Source organism: Mesoplodon mirus (genome assembly GCF_964341445.2).
Source record: "Mesoplodon mirus genome assembly, chromosome: 8".
Classification (NCBI taxonomy): Eukaryota; Metazoa; Chordata; class Mammalia; order Artiodactyla; family Ziphiidae; genus Mesoplodon; species Mesoplodon mirus.
Window position 1 is genome coordinate 14623972 of NC_138984.1, and position 24722 is coordinate 14648693.

Genomic DNA, 24722 nt, shown 5'->3' on the forward strand with positions numbered 1-24722 from the left:
CATATACTTATCCATACTGCACCCTTCGTTAGAGCACATCCACACTGTGTGATTACTTGTGTACGTGCATCTCTCCCTCCACGAAAGTGAAGAAATGTCTAACATCAGTGTTTTTAGCCTGTTGATTTGTAAACTTCAGGTTCAGGTGGAAACATTCAGAGGGAGAGGTAGGTCCAGAACATCGGAGGAAATTTAAGGCTAGAAATAGAGATTTGGGATCCATTTTTCACCGAAGGGGAGAGTTAAAGTCACAAGAGTGGAAGCAAAAGGGACTCAATAAGGAGAGTAAGCCCAAAGACAAAACTTGGGGAAACTCTGGCTTTTCGGGTCATGTCTCTCAAACGTGGTTCCTGGGGGGTGTGTTTAGAATGCAGATCTCTGGGGAATTCCTTGGTTGTCCAGTGGTTAGGTCTAAGCACTTTCACTGCTGAGGGCCCGCATTCAATCCCTGGTCAGGGAACTAAGATCCCAAGCAAAAAAAAAAAAAAAAAAGAATGCAGATCTCTGGACCCCAATCTACTGAGGCAAAATCTCTGAGGCAGGGACCTAGCATTCTGCACTGAAGCAAGTCCTCCCCCAGTCTCCCTCCAGACTTGTAGATGTGAATATTTGCAAACCATGTGAGGGGCTAGAGAAGAGCCGGATGGAGAATGCTCTGGAAGGTGGAGGAGAGCCAGCATGTGGTTTTGGTAAACCTGTGACGTCCCTTTTCAACAGGATCCTGCACGGAGCAACCTGGGCTCCCTTCCTGAAACCACGAAATGATCAGGTGGACTGAGCCGTGGGGCTCTGAGAGAGAAAGGGCGGAGCAGTCAGTGGGTCCAGGCCTTTCACAACAGAAATGCAGGAGACCAGCAAATGGGAGGGGGTCAGTGTGTTTTTCTGAGCCTGTAGGGCTAAGAACAGAGGTAGGAAGCTGATGGCCCTCAGATGCTGGTAGCTGCATGATGTGACGTGTCAGCGCCCACCCAGCCTTCTTCTTTGCTGTGTCCTGGGAGTAGTAAGTCCCTCAGGATGCCGCCCGACCGTTTCAAACCACTTGAACACACACTGACTCAATGCATTTCTCACAGCAACCGGGGAAGGGAAAACGATGAGGCTAGAAAAGTGATTTTCAACCCTGCAGACCTAACTCCCGCTGTTAAACAAAGATTTTCACTCTGTTTACTCTCTTGAAATGAAATTCATAGCTCATATAACCTATGCACATGTACACAAATTTTTAAAAAATTAATATAATGCCAAACTGTAATACCAGGAAAAACAAAAGTTATTTATAGATGTAGTTCAGTAGGTAAACCCTTGGGTACAGCCACTCCTGAATACGCAACAGTCAAATTCTTAGAATAAGAATTGACATTCACATTGACTGTGAATTGACAGCCACAAAAGCAGACCGAGACAGGCACACTGCACAGGCGACACAAAAACCACAGGCTGTGTTACCATCGTTGAGGCAGTTTTTTTCTAAAACGCTGCAAAACTCTTGGTAAATTTCCGAGCAAAACAAGTACAGGCTCCACTTGGTTTGCGTGGTAGTCACATTCCTGACAAATTCAGCATACATTAAAAGTATGCAAAATAAAAGATACTTTGTGTTTACACCGGAAAAAGAATAAGGTTCTGGGCTCAGATGACAAGCAGCAGGTTTCTCACGGACGTGACTATGCAGCAGGGCATTTGAAAGCAGGACAGTTCATTGTTTGGGCTGTTTTGAACACTGCAGGACGTGTAGCATCTCTGGCCACTGTCTTTGCAACGAGAAACACTCCCACAAATTTCCAAACTGCCCGCTCAGAGGCGCTTGTGTATATGCGAGGTGTCAGAAGGACCCTGGTGATCAAACTGTCCACGTGTGGAAGGCTGCTGCATGATGACAGATCCTGCCCTGCGGAGAGTGGGGGAGCCTTTCCAGTGTGCTAGGGATGTGGTGATGGCCTGGCTGGGGCTGTCCTGCCACCGCTCTGCGGCCTCAGCCCCAACCATGCGGGCTTCCTCCCAACTCTCATACTCGCCATCCTCTCTCCAGTCACAGAACACACACCCCCGCCCCCTCCCCCGCCCCGGTGCATCCTGCTATCTGGAATGCTTTCCTTCCCCGTCGCCCTTTGCCTATTCATTTCACACTATCTCATGAATGGCGTAATAGTTACAAGCAGGAGTGCCCAGTTTGAACCTCAGTTCTGCCACCTGCTGGCTGTGTACCATTAGGCAGGTTACTTAACCTCCCTGTGCGTCAGCATCCTCCTCTGTAAAATGGAGATATAGTAGTGGTACCTACTAGAATTGTTAGAATAACATTAAGGTTGTTATGGGACTATAAATAATAAGCATAAGTCATTTAGCAAGGTGGTTGGCACTTTGCAAATGTTCAACGAATGTGAGCTATTTTTATAGCTTTTGGCTCAAGTAATACTTCCTCAAGGAATCCATCCATCCCTGACCTCATCCACCAGACCAGATCCCCCTCTTATTTGCCCTCACATCCTTAAGTACTTTCACTTGAAGATATTTATTACAATTGCATTTCCAAGTCACTTATATCAGCCTCCACTTCTCTCTAATCTATAGCTTTTGGAAGGGCGGGTTTTATTTTTATTTTGTTTTGTTTTCTCAGGTAGACATCAAAGACTGGATACATGGATGGATGGATGAGTAGGTGTGTGGATGGATGGGTGGATGGGTGATGGATGCATGTTTATGGCAGTTATTGATGGCAGGTCCCCCATGTGCCTCCTTGCCTCTAAACCATGCATTTCTTACACTTCTCTTTTATCCTTTCTGTTTATTTCTTTGTGCCCCCTTATTATATCTTAGTCCTACCAGTGGCGACAAGAGGCTTTATTTACCTTAGGAAAAAAGGGCAGAAGAGATTCCTTCAGACTCTCGGTGTGCAACAACAGAATAGTGAACCTAGAATCTTGGTGTGATTTTTAAAAGATGAGTGACAGGGTTCTTGCTCTTGTGCAGCTCACAGTTTAGTTGAGGGAGACAGATGCTACATTTGGCTAGAATAAAATACCGCAGTGTAACGGTGGTGCTGAGCATTGGGCTTTATGGAAACTCTAGGAGATAGGGAGGAGTGACAGAGAAGAGATATAAGAAGAGGGGGCCACTGAGCTATGTCTCAAAGGCAAGTAGGAATTGGACTGGGTAATGGTCCCAAGAAAGGCAAAACACAGCCTTCGCTATTGGGAAACCAACTCTCAAGAGCTTGCTATCACTGGAGCACAGAGTTCTCACTTCCTTCCCACAGGACAGAGTCTGTTCACAGAAGTCGCTTTGCTTTGAGCGATGGCTATTTATATCGTATGTATTTTCCTTCCAGATCCTGATGTAAGGTGGCGTTGGTGCCCCCTTGTGTAAGTAATGAGCAATGATGACACTGACTTGCTGGGCGCCCTGTGGGTCAGGGAATCCTCCAAGTGTGCTTCTTTACCATGACTGATGTAAACATCTGTTTATTGTACCTCCAAATCTTCTTGAGCTTCATTTCAAAGAACTTAAAGCTCTCTCTGCTGAATCAGATATTCTTGCTTCTTCAGAAGCTGTTGGTTTTATTCTCATCGTTTAATGTATTGTAACTTGCATTTATATTATGAACATTTTTAAAAAGTTGGACTAAAAGCTACACTGAACTAATTTTTAATAGCTTTAATGTTAGTGATCTCTCTTAAACCCATACGCACACGCACACACACACACACAAACACACACACACAGTTGAATCTTCAAAAACCAAGCAAAAGGAACCTAAATGAAAATTCAAAGCTTCAAGCACAGGTAGCACTTTAGAAGGATCTTTGTGACTTCACAAGACCATCCTGAAATTGCAACAGTTGTGTGTGCCTAATTCCTGCACAAACAAGCTGGACCATACTGATATCTTGTGAAGAGCATCTTCCTTAACAATTAATTATTCTAGGAGAGACCCCATTTCTTTTTATCTCTATAATATGAGCCTAAATGGATCCCTGACCCATAAATATAGATACCAATTTTAGTCTCAACTCTTCTTTAAGTAGCTGTGTAATAATCAGGGATTCCAAACTAATGCTCAACATTCCTAAAATCTTAAGAGAAAGTAAGCATTTGCCTTTGATAACATTACACAGGCTGAAGTGTTCCTTTATTTTTAACTGGGATTAAATCAGCCCAGTGGTTACAACAAAGCAACACGACAACTGTTTATCTTGTGCTGACCAAAAGCCCTCACTGGCAGTCATACATGTCAGTTATTATCAAAAACAGAGAAATTAATCATGAATTAAGTATAGCTTATGCGGATGAGCAAAATGTTCTTAAAATATGGGGTTTATGGGAAATCAGTTATAAAAGAATTTCTTGATGAAAAGTTTGGTAACCCTAAATAGAGGGTCTCTGAAGTCTTTTCTGGTTCTTTGATTTTTAACTTGTTTTCAGCTTTTAATTTTTAGTGAGGAAAAAAAGTAGAAGGGACAAGAGGATATTGTAAACGTTCTTTTAAAAATCTTTGAAATTTTAAATTTTAAAAATCTTCGAAGTTTTAAATTTTACAAATCTTTGAATCTTAAAATGTCTCAGATTTTTCATTCCCCCCGATCCTGCAGCTGCCTTTTGCCCCCAAATGGACTGCCAGTCCTGAGTGTCCTCTGTGTCTGTTCTCTGCACAGGTATGATCGACAATCTGCTGTCCCCGGATCTTCTCGACGGTGTCCTCACCAGACTGGTCCTGGTCAATGCAGTGTATTTTAAGGGTTTATGGAAATCACGGTTTCAGCCTGAGAACACAAAGAAGCGCACGTTTGTGGCAGCTGATGGGAAATCCTACCAAGTGCCGATGCTGGCCCAACTCTCCGTGTTCCGGTGCGGTAAGTTCACACCCAGTGAGGCTCTGTCCTAGAATGTGCCAGCCGCAGAAAGGCCCTCGGGTGCTGTCACTTAGTTCAAGAGCAAATCTGCCTTTTTATATTTTATAAAGGGCAGGGGAGGAGAGGGCAGGATTTTTTAAAAGCTCATGGTAGGTCTTTGCATTATTTACAAAGGTTATGTATTAATGTATAACACATGTAACGCTTTTAGGTTGAAATTTAAAGATGACAGGACAGTTCACAAAATGAGAAGTATAAATGGACATGAAACGTATTGCATGCATTATCAAGTCATCATTAGCAATCTTACATTACCAAATCAAAAATAAAAGTAAAAATTAGATTTCTTTTCCACTGATCAGATTAGCAAAAATTACGAAGATTGACAAAGCCCAGTCGTGGCTCTGGTATGGGGGGCACGTGGCACCCTTGGGTGCTGTTGGTGGTGGGGAGCCATGGCCTGGAGGACTTCCTAGAAGCCCCGCCTCAGCAGTCTCACGCCAAGGAATTTATAATATGAAGATAATCATACACTAGCAAATAAATAGAAGCCATATATGTACATGTAGTGGAACACACATGATAATTAGATTTATATAAGTAGAAAGTTATATAATATGTGGTTGATTTCAGAAAACAAGTTACAGAACAGCAGATGCTGTTTCATCTCATTTATGTAAAATACTTTCTATATATTCATACAGACATGTCTTGGAGGATGTTCAATAAAATAAGTGGTAGTATTTCAAATGATTATTTTTCTTTGTTTGAGTTTGAAATTTTTTTTAAGGAACATGTGTCAGTTTTACAGTTGGGGGAAAAAGAAAATGACCCATCTCTGTAGTCATTACCACACATAGGTAACTAAGGCTGGTGACTGTTTTTTAAACCTACTTTCGTTGAAGTATCAGTGGTCCAGTTTAAGTTAAACTTCTTTTTCTTCTATAAGTTAGCCTTTATGTCTCCAATCTATATGTGGACGTGTGGGTCCCAAGTATTCCCTTTGCATATCCAGTATATGTTAGATAAAGCATTGCTCAACATTTCTCCAGCTGCCTAATTCTTTAAAATAAGAAATGACTCATACTAGGGACACAGTAAAGTCATTTTCCTTCTCCCATGTCTTTCATCAAACTTCCAGGTAGAGTTTTGTCATTCACTTAATAAATTTTTTCAAGATAATATGTATTTAAAAGCCCTGCAGAGGGACTTCCCTGATAGTCCAGTGATTAAGACTCTGCGCTCCTGTTGCAGGGGGCCCCGGTTTGATCCCTGGTCAGGGAACTAGATCCCGCATGCCGCAACTAAGACCCGGTGCAGCCAAATAAATAAATAAATATTAAAAAAAAAAAAGTCCTGTAGAAAGGTAGCATGCTAAGTAACTGAGACCAATGAAAGGCTATTTTTGTCCAGAACTCATTCTCAGATTACGTTGCCCAGGAAGACGTCATGGAATTTTATCATGGCCACCAGGTCCTATCCGAAGCACAGTTATTTTATTTTAGGTCAATCTTTGTACACAATCTAATAAAACAAAACACGAGAAGGCCTCATTTACTGTATGTTTCTGTTGCTGAAAAATAATGAATAAGTCAGTAAAGAATAAATCAGCAAGGCTTCTATAGGTATTCCCATGAAAGATTAAAATGTTTGTATTTGTAGGAATGGAAGATGCTTTTCTTGAGTATATAGGATGTTCCCAGAGAGGGAGTTACATATCCAGGTGGCTTTTCAATTAAGAACTGATTTGTCTAAGAATTTGTGGCGTGCCTTATGGAAAGTAAGACACAAATACATTCTTATGGTCCAAGATTCAAACTCCACAGCTGCACAGTGTGGGAGATCTCTTCCCCCGCCTTCCCTGATTCATGCCCTCCCTTCTCCACCCTCTTCTGCACCCGCAGTAGACTGCATCAGTGGGCTCCCTTTTCCCCGGCTTCCTGTTGGTTGGCTAGTGGGGTGAACCAGCAGGTGATGGGGTAAGGGAGGAGAGCAGGCTTGGACATTGGCTTCCCAGCCCCTTCCTTGCATCGCCAGGGCCGCAGCATCCCTCCACCAAGGTCTCCGGCCATCAGGACCTGCCCAAGGGCCCTTTTTCTCTGGGCCACCAGCCCCTACTCTTGGCCCGCCCAGGCTAAGGCTGGTAATGGTGCCCCACTGTTTGTAGCCCAGGGTACCATCCTTAATGGCTCCTCTGTACCCTATCCTTGCCTTATAAGTGGTCCCTTCATTAAACTCTGCTGAATTGACCCAGTCTGGTGTCCTGTCTGTTAGCTGTCAGACCTTGATTGATCTGCACTGAATTCAGAACAGAACGTGAAAGTCCCCTTGCTCTCATTCCCTGCCAAGTAAACACTGTAAGTGGTCTGGGACCATCCTTCCTGCCCACCCCTTTCTATGGTGTCATGGGTTTTTACTGAGTAACTTGGGACTGGAACCCAGCTCCTTTGTGGCCCAGGAGACAGAGTCCAGTGGTGTCATCTGCTCCCAGGTTTCCCTCTTTGGCCGGCAGAGCAGTTTGTCATGGAAAGACGAGGCAGGTTTTTCTTGTGGAGAAAGTTCAGCAGTCTGTGGTGGCCCCAAGAAGTCATTTGTTTTCATGACCATAGACCACACAGCTGGTCACCCATTTTCGTCCTGTCTCATCGCAGTCTGGCCCACTCGACCAGCCAGGGATGGGAGGCAGGTGGTCCTGATAGCTGAGCCAGGCCAGGCTGCCTGAACTCACTCACTCAGCCTCTGGTGCCACCTGCCCAGCGCCTCGTGAGACCTCAGCCAAGCCTCGCCATCTTTGGTCACTTTGCTGAAACACTGTCTTTCCATTTACCTATTTTTCAGCCTTCCTGACTTTTCCTCCAGGATATCATCAAGGTCTCTGAGAGGATTTCCTTAATAACATTAAGGGAGAGGGTAGAAAATAGGAGGGGAAAACTCTTCTGACTTAAGCCCCATAAAGTGTAAGCACTTTGAGGGCAGAGACTTTTCCATTAAAAAAAAAAGCCTTAAAAATTAGTAGAAATGTATTTCATATTCATTGCAAAGTCCTCAAATACAACAGTATATAAGGCAGAAAGTAAATGTTACTCTATATTCCCATTTCCCAGCATAAAAACCCCTATTAAGTGCTAGGCTTTTTGAGGCTTTTTCTATGGATATCATTTGAGGCTTTTTCTATGGATATGTAAAATCTGTCTGTCCAACTTTTTTGCATACATAGGATTACACTATAATTTCTTTTTTTGTGTGTGGTACGCGGGCCTCTCACTGTTGTGGCCTCTCCCGTTGCGGAGCACAGGCTCCGGATGCTCAGGCTCAGTAGTTTGTGGCTCATGGGCCCAGCCGCTCCGTGGCATGTGGGATCCTCCCAGACCGGGGCACGAACCCGTGTCCCCTGCATCGGAAGGCGGACTCTCAACCACTGCGCCACCAGGGAAGCCCTACACTATAATTTCTATTCTGTAATCTGTTTGTTCATCAGACAGTCTATCTTGGAAAACCTTTTATTGTCAATTCTCGTGGAACTACTTGATCCTTTTATCAGCTGCATAACACTCCATAATGTTATAAATGTATCATAATACCTTAGGGATGGCCATTTACATTTTTTCCTATAACAACACTACAGTGAGCATTCTTGTACATAAATCTTTAGATATTTGTGTCAGAACTTCTAAAGGTAATGTCCTTGGATAGGAATTGCTGAATCAACCTTGTTACAAATTTTCTGTTTTTATGGTAATGGATTTAGATTTAAGAGACTTTTCTGCTTTGAAAAAGACCACAAAGAATTCCAAACATACATATGTATGTGTATATACATGTGTGTCTATGAATATACAGTATGTTTCTAGCTTCCACTCTTCTCTGATCTTCCAACTCATACCTACATACCCATATTATGTCGCTAATTAGTTGTCTATTAAGTTCTGGTTCCACAGATAAATATACTCCTGCCCTTGGCATCTAGTTCTCCCCACAGTGTTCCTTTACCCAGCAAATGGCTCCCACACTCACCCAGTTGCTTAAATCACTCCTCCTTCCCCATCAACTCTCCCCAAACTCCCTTTCCACTGAAGCCTGAATATAGACTACTATATACAGTGGGTCTCCTTGTTGTGGTTCTTTTTTTCAAATGTATATTTCAATTTCTACTTAAGTATAGCCTGAACAGTTTCTTAAGACTCGGAAATCCAGAAAGCTCCTTGTAGTAGAAGGTAATTAAAGGGACTTTCATCTCTAAGGCTTTCCTGATACTGAATATTTAAAATATTGTCTCTGATTTTACAGGCTGAGAAGAGTTCTTTGCACTTCAGCAAACCTAGCTGTCAATACATCCTCCCTTGTAGGACTTAAAATAAGAATCAGAGTACTTTAGGGGGCTTTCCAGAAAAACTGGACCATCCCCAAAGCACCACCTACAGAAAGTTTTAAATCTTCTCCATATTTTCAATACTTGATTCTTTGCCTGTTATGTCTCATTAAAGGTTTTTGTTGATCATGATTCATCTAAGAGAAAAGACCGATTTTCCCCTTTCACCTCTTCCCTTCTTTTTAGAATGAATGGGCCTGCTCCATTCACATCTCTATATATTCCAGGAATTATTTTCATTAAAGAACACTCAGTCTGCTTCCCAGATGTTAAAGGATGGAGGGCCTGGGGCTGGAAGAGGTCTGGGATGATGACAGGCTTCCTGCTCTGACACAGGGTTCCCAAGTACCCCTTCCCTGCCTGGTTCATTCCGCCCGGGAGCTGTGCCCCAATGCAGCGGGTGTGGTTTCTCTTGGTGGATCGATTCTGACACTCAAGAAGCAAAGTATCTTACAAAGCTGCTCACGCCCATAGATGAAGGGTTTTTGCTGTGTGCAGCCACAGAGCTGAGCTCTGGGCGTGTATTATCTCATTTAATTTTCACAACAGCTCTGTAAGGTAGGTACTAACGTCCCATTTTACAGATAGAGAAACTAAGACTTGGAGTTCAGGAACTTGCCGAAGTCCCAGAGCTAGCGTGTTTCTGAGCCAGGATTTAAATCCAGGTCCTGTAACTCCAGATCTTGTGTCTTTAACCTTTGTCCTCTAAAACCATGCTATGAAAGCAGCACCTCTGTGATTGGGTGGACGGACAGGAAAGGGGTTGTTTTGTAAAGATAAGCATGGAAGAGGCGTGTGTATGGAGTCAGCTGAGCCAGCATTTGTCATCAGCTCCCATGATCAGATGCAGACCTGGAGCCAGGGAGAAATGGACCGTCAGGCAGATGTGAGTGACGAGATGCAAAATGGTTAGCAGTTATTCACCTTACTGATCCGTTAATGATGGGTCCTGTCGAGGCTGGATTCCCTGGTAGAAGGAGCAGCTCTCGCCCCACCTCGAACACACCCCAGCTTCTAACTTTTCATTTTTCATGATCCTGACCTTTCAGAACAGTAAACATTTCTAGAAGTGGCTAATGAATGCTTCCAGGTCCTTATTTCATGCCCCGGAGCAGTCATTTATTAACAACTTCCCACATTTCGCAGTTTCTTTTTTTTTTTTTCTCTCTTTTTTTTTAAATGAATTAATTTATTTTGGCTGCATTGGGTCTTCGTTGCAGTGCACGGGTTTCTCATTGCGGTGGCTTCTCTTGTTGCGGAACGCGAGCTCTAGAGCGCGGGCTCAGTGGTTGTGGCGCACGGGCTTAGCTGCTCCGTGGCATGTGGGATCTTCCTGGACCAGGGCTCGAACCTGTGCGCCCTGCATTGGCAGGTGGATTCTTAATTAATTAATTTATTTTTGCTGTGTTGGGTCTTCGTTTCTGTGCGAGGGCTTTCTCTAGTTGCGGCAAGCGGGGGCCACTCTTCATCGCGGTGTGCCTCTCACTATCGCGGCCTCTCTTGTTGCGCAGCACAGGCTCCAGACGCGCAGGCTCAGTAGCTATGGCTCACGGGCCTAGCTGCTCCGTGGCATGTGGGATCCTCCCAGACCAGGGCTCGAACCCGTGTGCCCTGCATTAGCAGGCAGATTCTCAACCACTGCGCCACCAGGGAAGCCCGGCAGGTGGATTCTTAACCATTGCGCCACCAAGGAAGTCCCTTTTTCGCAGTTTCTAAAAATGAGCTCTACCAGTGTAGGAACCTAACGTTTCCTTTGAGGATTAAAGGGCTTATTAGGAAGTGGGTTTTTTTCTCACTTTCCCATCAATTTTTCAGTTTCTGCTGAGACCATTTTATCATGCCCGGTAAAAGTAAAAGTGAAGACTCCCATCTTGGACTCTCAGGCAGCCCCAAGATGGGACCCGGGCGAGAAGGAGAGTCCACGTGTGTCCGGAGCTGAGGCCAGGCACTCTGGGTACCTGAGCAGCCCTGCAGGCGAGGACGGCACATGGGGACCTGAGACACCGAGCACCCCCATGAATTGCCCGCATATTTCTTCCTCAAGGAGAAGCTGTTGTGTCATCCTGTAGTGTCACGTATTCTAAGAGCTTCACCATTCTTATCATATTTTACAGCTAAAAGTGTTTGTTACATAACGAAGACACAGTACGCTGTCTCTCTCTCTCTCTCTATCTCCATCAGTGCCTCCCTCCCAACCCCTGTCTATGGACAACTGGCTTACTGAAGTTCCTTGTCTCAGTTGCAGTGATTAGCAAAGTCATCCCCAAAGAAAAGACAAGTGACAATCATGAGAGAAACTCACTTTCTCTTTTCTCTCGTTCTTAAATATGTTGCCCTTCTGGGTCATTCAGAGGAGGAGGGAGAGGGAGCCAGTGTTCACTGGGCACCCACCATGGGCCAGGCCCTGCTGAGTACCTTATACGCATATGTATTCTAATCTCATCATCACAACAATCCTGTGAGCTACACAGTTCAATATCCCTGGTCTCTCCATTCTCCAAACCAGGAGGCACACAGAAGTTAAGTAACCTCAGCAAGATCACCGAGGTCTTCTTCAAAAGTTGGAAGTGTTTCAGAAAACACTTCAGACATCCACCGTCATCTAGAAATGCTGGTTTTCCATTCACCTGGTTAATTCTTACAACTCTCCCTTCGCATGTCTAATGTAAAGGTTCCGTGGGCTCCTAAGGCATGCTCTGTGGAAGGCTTTTTCTCCTGGGAGTTCATGGCCCCTCTGGGCCCCATGCTCATGCCCTGGGCTTCTCTCCAGCTCCTATCATGTCTGCACTTGCGTCCACTCGGATGGTCAGTGCTCAGCTGTGCTGCTCAGTTGCTAAATGTTTTGAACATTTTACATGGGGATAAAAGGGTTCTAAGATCAAATTAGTTTTGGAAACCTGAGAATAACTAGAATTAAACAGTTTTCTTCGGGATATCTCAGAGCCTTTCTAGCATTGGTGTATATTATGAATCTGCAGGAAGAATCGAGTGTCTGGTGCTTCCTCAACTTCCTGGGATGTGGAATCTGTTTTGTCTACCGGACATCTTGCAGGATGTGTGTTCTCTAGATGACATTCTGAGAAATGCTGGTTTAAATCCTTCTTGTGTTTTCATCAGTAAGCACAAGTACCGTAAAGTATCAAAAAGCCGTAATGGTAGTTACTGGAATGAATGAAGAGTGAGTAGGAAGTCAGGCAGTGAAGGAGGATCATCTTTGGCATTAGACGTACTGAGTCCGTACTGAGTCCTGGTCCACCTTTTAGCCATGTGTCCCTTGGTAAGTTACTTAACTTCTCTAATTGTAGCCTCCCCAGCTGTAAAATAGGACTGCATATACCTACCTCGTGGGGCACTGTAGAGGCTAATTGCATTGGGGTTGTTGGTGTGGGCCTGGAACAGAGTGGACCCTAAACAGTGGAAGCTGTTTACCCCCACCCTTCCTCCCTCCTCTTCACATGCCTTCGGAGACGCCACCCAAAGAATCATTCTTAGGCAGCTCAGATTCATTCCTTCATCCATATGATAAGGGTCAACTTGCAAAGCACTGTATTCTAAGTGCCTTGTGATCTAGTTAAATTCTACTCAACAGAATTTGTATGACTTTAGTGACCGCCAAAGACATTCTGTTAAGACGTGTCTAGACTAAAGAATTCTTTACCAGGGAAGGAAGAAATAATTGCCCTTATTTTTGACTTTGTAAGCAAGCTATTTTTATTTTTATTTATTTTCTTTGAATTTTGTTTTATTTTTTTTTATAATGCAGGTTCTTATTAGTCACCCATTTTATACACATCAGTGTATACCTGTCAATCTCAATCACCCAATTCATCTCACCCCCACCCCCACCCCCTGCTGCTTTCCCCCCTTACTGTCCATACGTTTGTTCTCTACATCTATGTCTTTATTTCTGCCCTGCAAACCAGTTCATCTGTACCATTTTTCTAGGTTCCACATATATGCGTTAATATATGATATTTGTTTTTCTCTTTCTGACTTACTTCACTCTGTATGACAGTCTCTAGATTCATCCACGTCTCTATAAATGACCCAATTTCGTTCCTTTTTATTGCTAAGTAATATTCCATTGTATAGATGTACCACATCTTCTTTATCCATTCATCTGTCGATGGGCATTTAGGTTGCTTCCATGACCTGGCTATTGTAAATAGTGCTGCAATGAACATTGGGGTGCATGTGTCTTTTTGAATTATGGTTTTCTCTGGATATATGCCCAGTGATGGGATTGCTGGGTCATATGTTAATTCTATTTTTAGTTTTTTAAGGAACATCCATACTGTTCTCCATAGTGGCTGTATCAATTTACATTCCCACCAACAGTGCAAGAGGGTTCCCTTTTCTACACACCCTCTCCAGCATTTGTTGTTTGTACATTTTCTGATGATGCGCATTCTGACTGGTGTGAGGTGATACCTCATTGTAGTTTTGATTTGTATTTCTCTAATAATTAATGATGTTGAGCAGATTTTCATGTACTTCTTGGCCATCTAGATGTCTTCTTTGGAGAAATGTCTCTTTAGGTCTTCTGCCCATTTTTGGATTGGGTTGTTTGTTTTTTTAATATTGAGCTGCATGAGCTGTTTATATATTTTGGAGATTAATCCTTTGTCCGTTGATTCATTTGCAGATATTTTCTCCCATTCTGAGGGTTGTCTTTTTTGTCTTGCTTTTGCTGTGCAAAAGCTTTTAAGTTTCATTAGGTCCCATTTGTTTATTTTTGTTTTCATTTCCATTACTCTAGGAGGTGGATCAAAAAAGATCTTGCTGTGATTTATGTCAAAGAGTGTTTGTTCTTCCTATGTTTTCCTCTAAGAGTTTTATAGTGTCCAGTCTTACATTAGGTTTTTAATCCATTTTGAGTTTGTTTTTGTGTATGGTGTTAAGGAGTGCTCTAACTTCATTCTTTTACATGTAACTGTCCATTTTTCCCACCACCACTTATTGAAGAGACTGTCTTTTCTGCATTGTATATCCTTGCCTCCTTTGTCATAGACTAGTTGACCATAGGTGTGTGGGTTTATCTCTGGGCTTTCTATCCTGTTCCATTGATCTATATTTCTGTTTTTGTGCCAGTACCATATTGTCTTGATGACTGTAGCTTTGTAGTATAGTCTGAAGTCAGGGAGTCTGATTCCTCCAGCTCCGTTTTTTTCCCTCAAGATTGTGTTGGCTATTTGGGGTCTTTTGTGTCTCCATACAAATTTTAAGATTTTTTGTTCTAGTTCTTTAAAAAATGCCATTGGTAATTTGATAGAGATTGCATGGAATCTGTAGATTGCTTTGGGTAGCATTTTCACAGTATTGATTCTTCCAACCCAAGAACGTGGTGTATCTCTCCATCTGTTTGTATCATCTTTAATTTCTTTCATCAGTGTCTTATAGTGTTCTGCATACAGGTCTTTTGTCTCCCTAAGTAGGTTTATTCCTAGGTATTTTATTCCTTTTGTTGCAATGCTAAATGGGAGTGTTTCCTTAATTTCTCTTTCTGATCTTTCATTGTTACTGTATAGGAATGCAAGAGATTTCTGTGCATTAATTTTGTATCCTGCAACTTTACCAGATTCACTGATTAGCTCTCGTGGCTTTCTGGTGGCATCTTTAGGATTCTCTATGTATAGTATCATACCATCTGCAAACAGTGACAGTTTTACTTCTTCTTTTCCAATTTGTATTCCTTTTATTTCTTTTTCTTCTCTGATTGCCTTGGCTAGGACTTCCAAAATTATGTCAAATAATAGTGGTGAGAGTGGACATCCTTGTCTTTTTCCTGATCTTAGAGGAAATGCTTTCAGTTTTTCACCATTAAGAACAATGCTTGCTGTGAGTTTGTCATGTATGGCCTTTATTATGTTGAGGTAATTTCCCTCTATGCCCACTTTCTGGAGAGTTTTTATCATAAATGGGTGTTGAATTTTGTCAAAAGCTTTTTCTGCATCTATTGAGATGATCCTATGGTTTTTATTCTTCAGTTTGTTAGTGTGGTTTATCACATTGATTGATTTGTGTATATTGAAGAATCCTTGCATCCCTGGGATAAATCCCACTTGATCATGGTGTATGATCCTTTTAATGTGTTGTTGGATTCTGTTTGCTAGTATTTTGTTGAGGATTTTTTAAGCAAGCTATTTTTAGAATAGGGAAGTTCTCAACCTGAATTGCTCTCTTCCCTCTGAAGCTACCCTGGAGATCAGCAACCATTCATGCCCCTTCTGGAAGTCACCAAGGATGCACTGAACCTGCCTCTGATTTCTTTAGGGTCTACAAGCACCCCCAGTGACCTATGGTACAACTTTATCGAGCTGCCCTACCATGGGGAAAGCATCAGCATGCTGATTGCGCTGCCGACAGAGAGCTCCACCCCACTCTCGGCCATCATCCCGCACATCAGCACCAAGACCATAGACAGCTGGATGAGCACCATGGTGCCCAAGAGGGTGCAGGTCATCCTGCCCAAGTAAGTAACCCCTTTCCCTAAAAGAGAAAACAACAGGACTACTCGATCCCTGGGAGTGATTGTGTCAGATACTGGACAACTGAATGCTGAAATAGACATATCATGAAACCTGCCTTATTTTGCAGAAATAGGATGGTGGGACTACAAGGCTGTGCTTTTGTAAAAGTTGGTTTTCAATCCCTGTGCCTCTTACATGGAAGGGTAGTGACATTGGGGAAGGAAAGAAGGCAGCCTGGTCTCTAAGCCTCCCCAAGACTACAGCTCTTGTGCCACTACAAGGGCTTTTAATATAGGTCACTGTTCAAAAGACTGAGAAGCAGATGCATATCATCATCTGATAGTATGCTGAAAATACAGTGAAGTTTAGTAGTGCTCCGTGAGTTTTGATCAGGAGTTTCATCTTAGGTACTTAAGCTTTAGCTGGAAGTTGCTAAAGGTCAAGGTCCAAAAGGTAGGTAATAAGCAAATATTCTGAAGCCACCCAGGCAGAGTTCTTACATTAGTATCTAGGGCAGTTTTTCTATTATACCCTAAAAGTATAATACAAATGAAACCTGAACTGTTAGGACTTGAAACCAAGGGGAAAGGAATCCCAAGTTCTGTCTGATTCCTAAATTTCTTAACAGGTCAGAGGATACTTTGCCCAGATCTGTGAAGCAGGCAGTGAATGTCCCCTTTTTATAAACTTTTCAACATTACTGTTTTGTCAGTACCCAGGGCTTTAAACCACCCAGGCCTCAGTGGTGGTGGCAACACCTTCCAGTTCTAATAGCTTTTAATTCTCTAGCCACTGAGTTAAGTAATCAGAAGAGTATGTTCATAATAAGTATTAGTAATTCTTATGAGTATTAGTAATTCTCCCAAGAGTGTTTCTTTTTTTTTTTTTTTTTTTTAATTTATTTTTGGCTGTGTTGGGTCTTCATTTCTGTGCGAGGCCTTTCTCTAGTGGTGGCAAGCTGGGGCCACTCTTCATTGCGGTATGCGGGCCTCTCACTATCGTGGACTCTCTTGTTGCGGAGCACAGGCTCCAGATGCGCAGGCTCAGTAGTTGTGGCTCACGGGCTTAGTTGCTCCGCGGCATGTGGGATCTTCCCAGACCAGGGCTCGAACCCGTGTCCCCTGCATTAGCAGGCAGATTCTCAATCACTGCGCCACCAGGGAAGCCCGAGTATTTCTTTTTGTTGTAAAATAAGCCTTCACATAGGCAGTGCTTGCCATAGATGAAGAAGCTGGTGATGTACATAAATTATAGTTATAATGGTAAATTACCATATAAATTACCATAATAGCCCATCTGTGATGAGAATCTGCTCACTTAGCCTTGCTGCTTTCCCACAGGATGTGATAAAATCTGGTAAAACATTCTCTGATGATAGATTTAATAACTGACATTTACATATCTATAGCTATAATGCCAGATAGTCCACAAATATCCAAGAAATCCATATCAAACCCAAGTGAATACCATTCCTAATGTTTTCCCTTGTTATGATGGTAAAATGCTTCCAGAATCCCAACACGAACTAGCAGGAATGTATTTCCTCTCTTTTGACCATCCCTGATCCCAGTAAGTATGGTGGCTCTTATAGCAACCAAGATCATGGCTCTGTGGTTGAGTATGGGGAAGAACTGTAGATATTCCAGAATACCAGACACTCATCAACACCCTGTTACCGAGTCCAAGCTTGTATTTCTCGCTGCATGACAGACCAGTAAATCAAGCAATATCAAGGAATAGCAACTTCATTCAGAAAACCAACAGACTGAGAAGATGGTGGACTAGTGTCCCAAAGAACCATCCTGCCTGAGTTAGAGTCCAGGCTTCTTTTATACTAAAAGGGGAGGGAGTAAAGTCAAACATTTCCTGGTTCCCATCAGCCTCCAGAGCAGATGTGTTCATTTCTTCCTTCCTGCAGTCATTCACAGGTGGGCCTGGTCAGGATAGTTACTGTGAGCTAAACAAAAGTATTTTAGCTTAATGCTCATTACCTGGGAGGCAGGGTTCCCAGAGATGGGCCATTTATGTGTAATTTAAGCTTATAGGCAACATCCCTTTAATGATTAACTTGTAATAGCACACAAAGGCTCTTCCCTATTGCAACCCTGCATCTCCCCATCAGCATAAGAAAAAGTGCTTCTGTAGATCTTCCTAGGACTGGAATGGGGAGCCTGTTGCCCATGAGGGTAAGGACACCCCTACTTGCTGATACCATGCTATTTTGCCAGGTATGTGTTTGAGAGATGAGTTGTTCTCTACTTAACTGGTACTTAAATCTTGGGATTAAAATTAAAGATATAGGTGTTCAGAGTGTACTTTAAAAAGGATATGTTTGTAAACCTTTTTTCCACTGGCACTGATTATATCATTTTATATCATTTGTAGTGTATTGATTTTCCCCCTATTTTCTGCTTTCGTGCTAGGTTCACAGCTGTAGCACAAACAGATTTGAAGGAGCCGCTGAAGGTCCTTGGCATCACCGATATGTTTGATCCATCAAAGGCAAATTTTGCAAAAATAACAAGTATGTTCAGTTTAAAACTTGCTCTTAAACTTGTGGAATATGTTACAAATTGAGTCTCTGATTTGTTCAGAAAGAAAAGGTCAAAATTAGGAATATGCTGCCATAAAACTCTCCAAGGTTTAATCTGATATATCACCAAATGATGCTGTTGAGCCTTCATCACTTAAATCAGCATAAGTCATCCATCCCTACATTTCACATGTACATTTCATGTGAAGCGCACATGATCCCACACATTTAAAGTAGCATTTCATGTGTTGTCTCTGTTACCTAAAAATTTGGCTCTTCGTTAGATATGTCTCTCATTTTCCAAATGCAAACATTTCCCCTGTATTTTCAAATTTTCAAACTCAAGATTTTTGAGCTCTCAAATGCTTACTTCCCCCAAACAACAGCAGGTACCACTATATTCAGATAGGTATTTTGGCATCTCATCACCCGTTAATCTGAAATAATATAAATTCAAAGGAGTCTGATTAGAGCTTTCCTTTGCCAAACCATCTAGGACACAGCTGGTATAGTATCCCTTCAGTTGCCAGTACATGTAATTTTTTCCTAGAGTCATATTTGAATGGTCGGTCCTTTGTCTTTTTAAGTTAGAGCATAGCCACCTCCTGCCAAAGGCATGGCTGAAACATGATTTGTGCTCCATGTTGTTTTTCTCCTGAGTGATAAGGAAACAGTTCATTACCAACCTCAGCTGCCTACTAGTGAACACCTGAGTACCTGTCCTGGGGATTAAGGCGACTTCCCTGGTGAAACTGAAGCTCCATGGATGTTCTGATACTCTCATCCCTTTTGAACCAAACTCTCTTCCCCCATCCAGTGGCATTAGCATCACCTTGTTTGAAATTCACAATTTTGGGTCTAACCCAGACCTACTGAATCAGCGTCTTTGCTTTAACAAGATTCCTCATCCCAATGAAGTTTGAGAAGCACTGTTTTGGGGTTTTTTTTAATATAAATTTATTTATTTATTTATGGCTGCATTCGGTCTTCACTGCTACGTGTGGGCTTTCTCTAGTTGTGGCGAGCGGGGGCTACTCTTCCTTTCAGTGCACCAGCTTCTCTTGTTGCGGAGCACAGGCTCGAGGCGCTCGGGCTTCAGTAGTTGTGGCACTCGGGCTCAGTAGTTGTGGCTCACAGGCTCTAGAGCGCAGGCTCAGTGGTTGTGGCGCACGGACTCAGTTGCTCCGCGGCATGTGGGATCTTCCCAGACCAGGGCTCGAGCCCATGTCCCCTGCACTGGCAGGCGGATTCCTCACCACTGCACCACCAGGGAAGCCCTGAGAAGCACTGTTTTAACCTGCCCTTTCCCCTTCAGGATTAGCTTTGTAGCTTAAATACTAGATAGCAGTCGCAGGGCGTTCACAGGTGTTCAGAGGGAGGACGAGGTGCTAGAAATTCTCCTGAGAGGCTCTGTTTCACCGTGCAGGTGACGTAGTCCCTGCAAACGTGCCTCTCATTCATGATTGGTCACATTAGAGCCGAGCATCAGTACAGATGACCCAAAAAGCACTTTCTCCATTTGCATCAGAACTGTGTCCCATCAAGGTCACCATTAACTTCTGTTTGCATTCTCCTTGAATGCTAACCCCAGTGGGCGTTGCTGGAATGGTAAGATTTGCTGAGAAGGAAAGTGAATTCACTAGAAGGTCCCAGAGGCACAGCTGCATTTCTGAGCCTGGCCCTCCGGAGCGCCTAAACTCTGCTCCGAATCTTTTTTTTCTTTTCTTTTTTTTTTTTTTTTTGCGGTACTCGGGCCTCTCACTGTTGTGGCCTCTCCCGTTGCGGAGCACAGGCTCCCGACGCGCAGGCTCAGCGGCCATGGCTCACGGACCCAGCAGCTCTGCGGCATGTGGGTCACCAGGACTGTAAGAGGTCACTTCCTCTGACACCTTTTAAGAATTGGAGCTTGCCATGGCTTTGAGGTTACTTCCCCCACTAACCCGATGGCCTGCATATCAAATAAATGCTGGTTTTGTTTTATTTTCTGGAAACAGGGTCCGAAAACCTTCATGTTTCTCACATCTTGCAAAAAGCAAAAATTGAAGTCAGTGAAGATGGAACCAAAGCTTCAGCAGCAACAAGTAAGTAAGCCCTGGGTCAGCAAGTAAGTAAGCCCTGGGCAGGACTGGTCCTGGTGAAGGGAGCAAGTGTATGCTGGTCCATTCATCAACTTAACTAATGTGTCCTGAGCCCTATTTCTAGCCAGGCACTGTGGATTGACCCTCGGGAGACAGTGGTGAGTTTAGGAGGATCTGCATTCACGAAGCTCAGAGTCTGTTACATTAAGGAAAGCACTTCAGTAGAAATTCCTCTAGGACAGGAGTTGGCAAACTTTTTCTATAAAGAGCTAGATAGTATATAGTTTCTGCTTTGTGAGCTATACAGGGTTGCTCACAACTTCTCAACTCTACCCTTGCAATGTGAAAGCAGCATAGACTATACATGCAAATGGGCATGGCTGTATTCCAATAAATCTTTCTTCATAAAAGCAGGGCCCCTCAGACTTGGCCTAAGGATGGTAGTTTACTGACCCCGCTCTCAGAAGGATGAAACATATTGTGGATTCTTATTGACAGAAAAGACCCATCTTCACATTAAAACTTAAAATAATAGCAACTACTAATAGGAAAATAGCCAATTGGGTCTGGACGAAGGACAAAGTGAAGAATTAACAAGCAACTATTGAATTACAGCAAGATTGCTATGCAGCCTTCCTTGATAATTAGAACATCCACATTTGCTTTCTCCTCAATAGCTTATATAATTAAGCTAGAGAAAATAGAACAATTTTAGGTTGGTTTTTGTACCCCCTAATTATCCACATGAGATTGGATGAGTAGATCTGGCCAAACTCTGTGAATTCATAAAGTGAATATCTTAGCTATATCTGTAACTAGGTCAAATATTTCTGGTCATTAAAAGGTATCATTTATACTCAAAATAGACATTTTATTGCCTTCCTAGAATAAACATTTAATTTTTATTCCTTTAAAATAGGGTTTAAAACAAAGACCTAGAAAGTGACATCTAAATTTTGACAAAGTTATTGAGCACTTTTGCCAATTGGTATAACTATTGGGACTGACTACTTAAGATGCAGGGCCCTATGCAACATGAAAATATGGAGCCCTTTGTTCAAAACTTATTAAGAATTTCAAGACAGCAATAGCAGAGCACTAAACCAAGTGCAGGGCCATTGTGAGTGTGGGGCTTTTGTGACTGCCCAGGTCACATGCGCTTGAGGCCAGCCCTGCTGTATTAGTCTGCTAGGGCTGCCATAGCAAGGTATCACAGACTAGAAGGCTTAAGCAACAGAAATTTATTTCTCACAGTTCTGGAGAATAGAATTCCAAGATCAAGGTGTTGGCAGGGTTCCTTTCTCCTGAGGCCTCTCTCCTTGGCTTGCAGACGGCCACCTTCTCACTGTGTCCTCACATGGCCTTCTCTCTGTGTGCTCACATCCCTGGCATCTCCCTCTCTTCTTATAAGGACACCAGTCCTATTGGATTAGGACCCTACCTTCATGGCCTCATTTAAGCTTAAAGACTTCCTTAAAGGCCCTGTCTCAAAATACAGTCACATTTGGGGTTAGGGATTCAGTATACAGGTTTTGAGGGGGTACAATTCAGTCCATAACACTTGCTAACTGTTGATTTAATTTTAATAACCCTGGGTTGAGCGGTTTACCCAAGCATAGCTGCTGATGTTTCCCTTATAACATCAAGTCCAAGTCATTAATGCTTCCCAGGGGATTGAGGAAGAAGACTGGGTCACTGCAGCAAGCGTGGGGCAGTTATGCCAGGCATCTACCCTCCTGCAAGGCCTTATCACTGGCTTATACATCAAACCTACCATTGGTAAACAACAGAGTAAACATGTGTAAGATCATAAGCCTAAATAAGTTTGCTTTCTAAGTCCAATGTCTACACCAGGTGAGTTGAACAGCAGTATAAGGTAATAGGTCCCAGATGAGTAGTCTACATTGCCAGTGAGAGGACAATCTAAATGATGTGCTCCAAGAGGGCACAGACAAAATGGATGAGAAGTGAGTGGGTCCTTGATACAGGATTTGGATAAGCTAAAAGGCCCAGGGACCAGGCATCAGCTAGGAAGATGGTATGAATGGAAAACAGCTCATAATAACGGTGAATATGCGTTGGGTGTTTATTAAGTGGCAAACACCGTTCTAAGAGCTGTAATATGTTTCATTTAATCCTAATAAAAACCCTACAAGGAGTATGTATGTTTATTAAAGGAGATGGGGCTTGTGTGGACTAAAGGAGGAAGGATGGAAAGGGCCTGGCCCGTGGCAGGTGTGCAGTCAGTGGTGACCACTGGGCCTGTTAGTACATGGCTAGCCTGTGGGGCAGGAATCATGTCCTGCCTTGAATTATGTGCTGCCTTGCTGGTCTCATGCTGGGCGTACAATACATTTTCCTTTTCCTCCCGCAGCTGCGATTCTGATTGCAAGGTCATCGCCTCCCTGGTTTATAGTAGACCGACCTTTTCTATTTTTCATCCGACATAATCCTACAGGTAAGTGATTCTCCTCCGTTTTTCGCTAGCTGTTAGTTAACTCCAGCAACGCTGCTTTTCATCCTTGTCCCATGTGTCAACAAGTGCCAATGCTTTCAGTAATGTACCACGCCCCTCGCAGAGAGAGGAAAATCAGGCTGTTTTTACAGAGTGTGATAGCATTTTTCAAACACAGGATTTTAGGTTTTGTTTTGTTTTGTTAACATCTCAAGAGCTCTGCAGCCCTTAGGGGCATTTTGACGTCTACTGATTTTTTTTTTAATAAATGCAGTAGGTAAATTTTGCAGGAAGCTACCTGTCTTCAACCTTTGTAAGGGCACCCTGCAGTTATGACCTGAGAATTGTTCATTCAGTCTATCTTAGCTCCACGAGTCATGGGTTCAAAGTTGGCTCCGTCCTTTAGCTTCATCTTTAAAATTAGAATAACAATAATTCCTACCTCTTAATACAGCTATGAAGAATAATTAAGACTGTCTTTGTGGAGACGTTGTCATCATGTTGGTACAGAGTAGAAACTAACATAGTCTAGCTTTTACTCTGCTTTTAATCAATAACATAAGCTAGTTCCTTATCCTTTTATCTCATTGCATCTTCATTGTTATAATTAGTGTGCTCCCGAGCCAAACAGTCCAATATGGGAGCTTCTAGCCACATGTGGATACTTAGCTTTTTAACTTTAATTAGTTAAAATGAAATGTAATTAAAAATTCAGTGTCTTAATCACACTAGCCACATTTCAAGGGCTCAATAGGCACATGTGACCAATGGCTACCATACTGGACAATGAAGATACACACATTCCCATCATTGCAGAAAGTTCTATTGGACAGCACCACTTAAGAGCAGTGGGTTAAACACAGCCCAGAAACCTCCCCTTAAATATACCTTCCATCTTATTTTAAGGATTGTTTTTTATAGAATTATGTGTTGTTTCCTTTTAATTCTCTAGGTGCTGTTTTATTCATGGGGCAGATAAACAAACCTTGAAGAGTATATAAAAGGAACCATGCAAAGCAAAGACTACTTTGCTATGAAGAAAAGACTCCTTTCCTACATCTTTCATAGTTCTGTTAAATATTTTTGTACATTACTTTCTTTTTCAAAACTAGTTCTTAGGAACAGAGACTCAATGATGCAGCATTCCTGTTCTGGGAGGCGTTAAGGGAAAAAAGGGCAAGATGGCTGGAACACTGTACTGAGAAGTGAATAGAAGGCTTCAAAATGTCTAAAAGATTCTTTAAACTACTGAGCGGTTACCTAGGTCAACAACCCTCTTGAGTATTTACTGTCCAGTTCAGGATCTTTGTTTTGTTTTGTTTATATGTGTGGCTTTTCAGAAAAAAAAAATTAATCAGTGTGATGGGAGGGAAAAAAGGACATTTTACGGTAGCTCTTACTTTTATATGAAAAAAATATTATTGGCCTTTTAAATTTTTTTTTTTTTGTCTCATCCAAAGTCTTGATAGTAAGAATTACTTTGGGGATAGAAATAGCAAAATCTCTAGGCTCTTTGTGTGTTTTCGTTGTTGTTGTTTTATATAATGCATGTATTCACTAAAATAAAGTTTAAAAAACTAATGTCTTGCTAGACAAGGTTTGCTGTTGTGCAGTGTGCCTGTCACTACTGTTCTGTACTCTTTGGATTTGCATTTTTGTATTTTGTACAAAGTAAAAATAAAGTGTTATGAGTAGTAGAAGAAAAAAAAAGCCATTTCTCTGCTATTTGAAAATACAACAAAAGAATAGCCTTTTAAGAATACCTCAGTCTCTTCTAGAAAACCTTTGCACTTAGGCAAACAGCAAGAAACCCCTGGCCTTGCCTTCCCTTCCCTCTAAACCTAGCAATCAGACACTGTTCCCTGCCCCAGCACTTGCCAGTTTACAGATCACTCAGTAGAGCCACTGTCACAGTAAATCCATCTCTGATGTCAGCTGTGGTTCCTCAGGTGAGGGCTGAGGCTTCT

At 42.6% G+C, this 24722-nt stretch overlaps 1 protein-coding gene across 1 annotated transcript in view; it reads left to right on the forward strand.

The window, feature by feature from the left end:
• Nucleotides 1–24465, forward strand: part of SERPINE2 (serpin family E member 2) — a 75234-nt gene extending 50769 nt beyond the window's left edge. The window contains exons 4-9 of the mRNA XM_082631255.1: nucleotides 4653–4850; nucleotides 15493–15691; nucleotides 18113–18213; nucleotides 20217–20303; nucleotides 22675–22758; nucleotides 23708–24465. Coding sequence (XP_082487381.1) covers nucleotides 4653–4850; nucleotides 15493–15691; nucleotides 18113–18213; nucleotides 20217–20303; nucleotides 22675–22758; nucleotides 23708–23745 — 707 coding nt within the window. The 3' untranslated portion in view covers nucleotides 23746–24465. The remainder of the gene's footprint in view (nucleotides 1–4652; nucleotides 4851–15492; nucleotides 15692–18112; nucleotides 18214–20216; nucleotides 20304–22674; nucleotides 22759–23707) is intronic.
• Nucleotides 24466–24722: the final 257 nt, after the last annotated feature.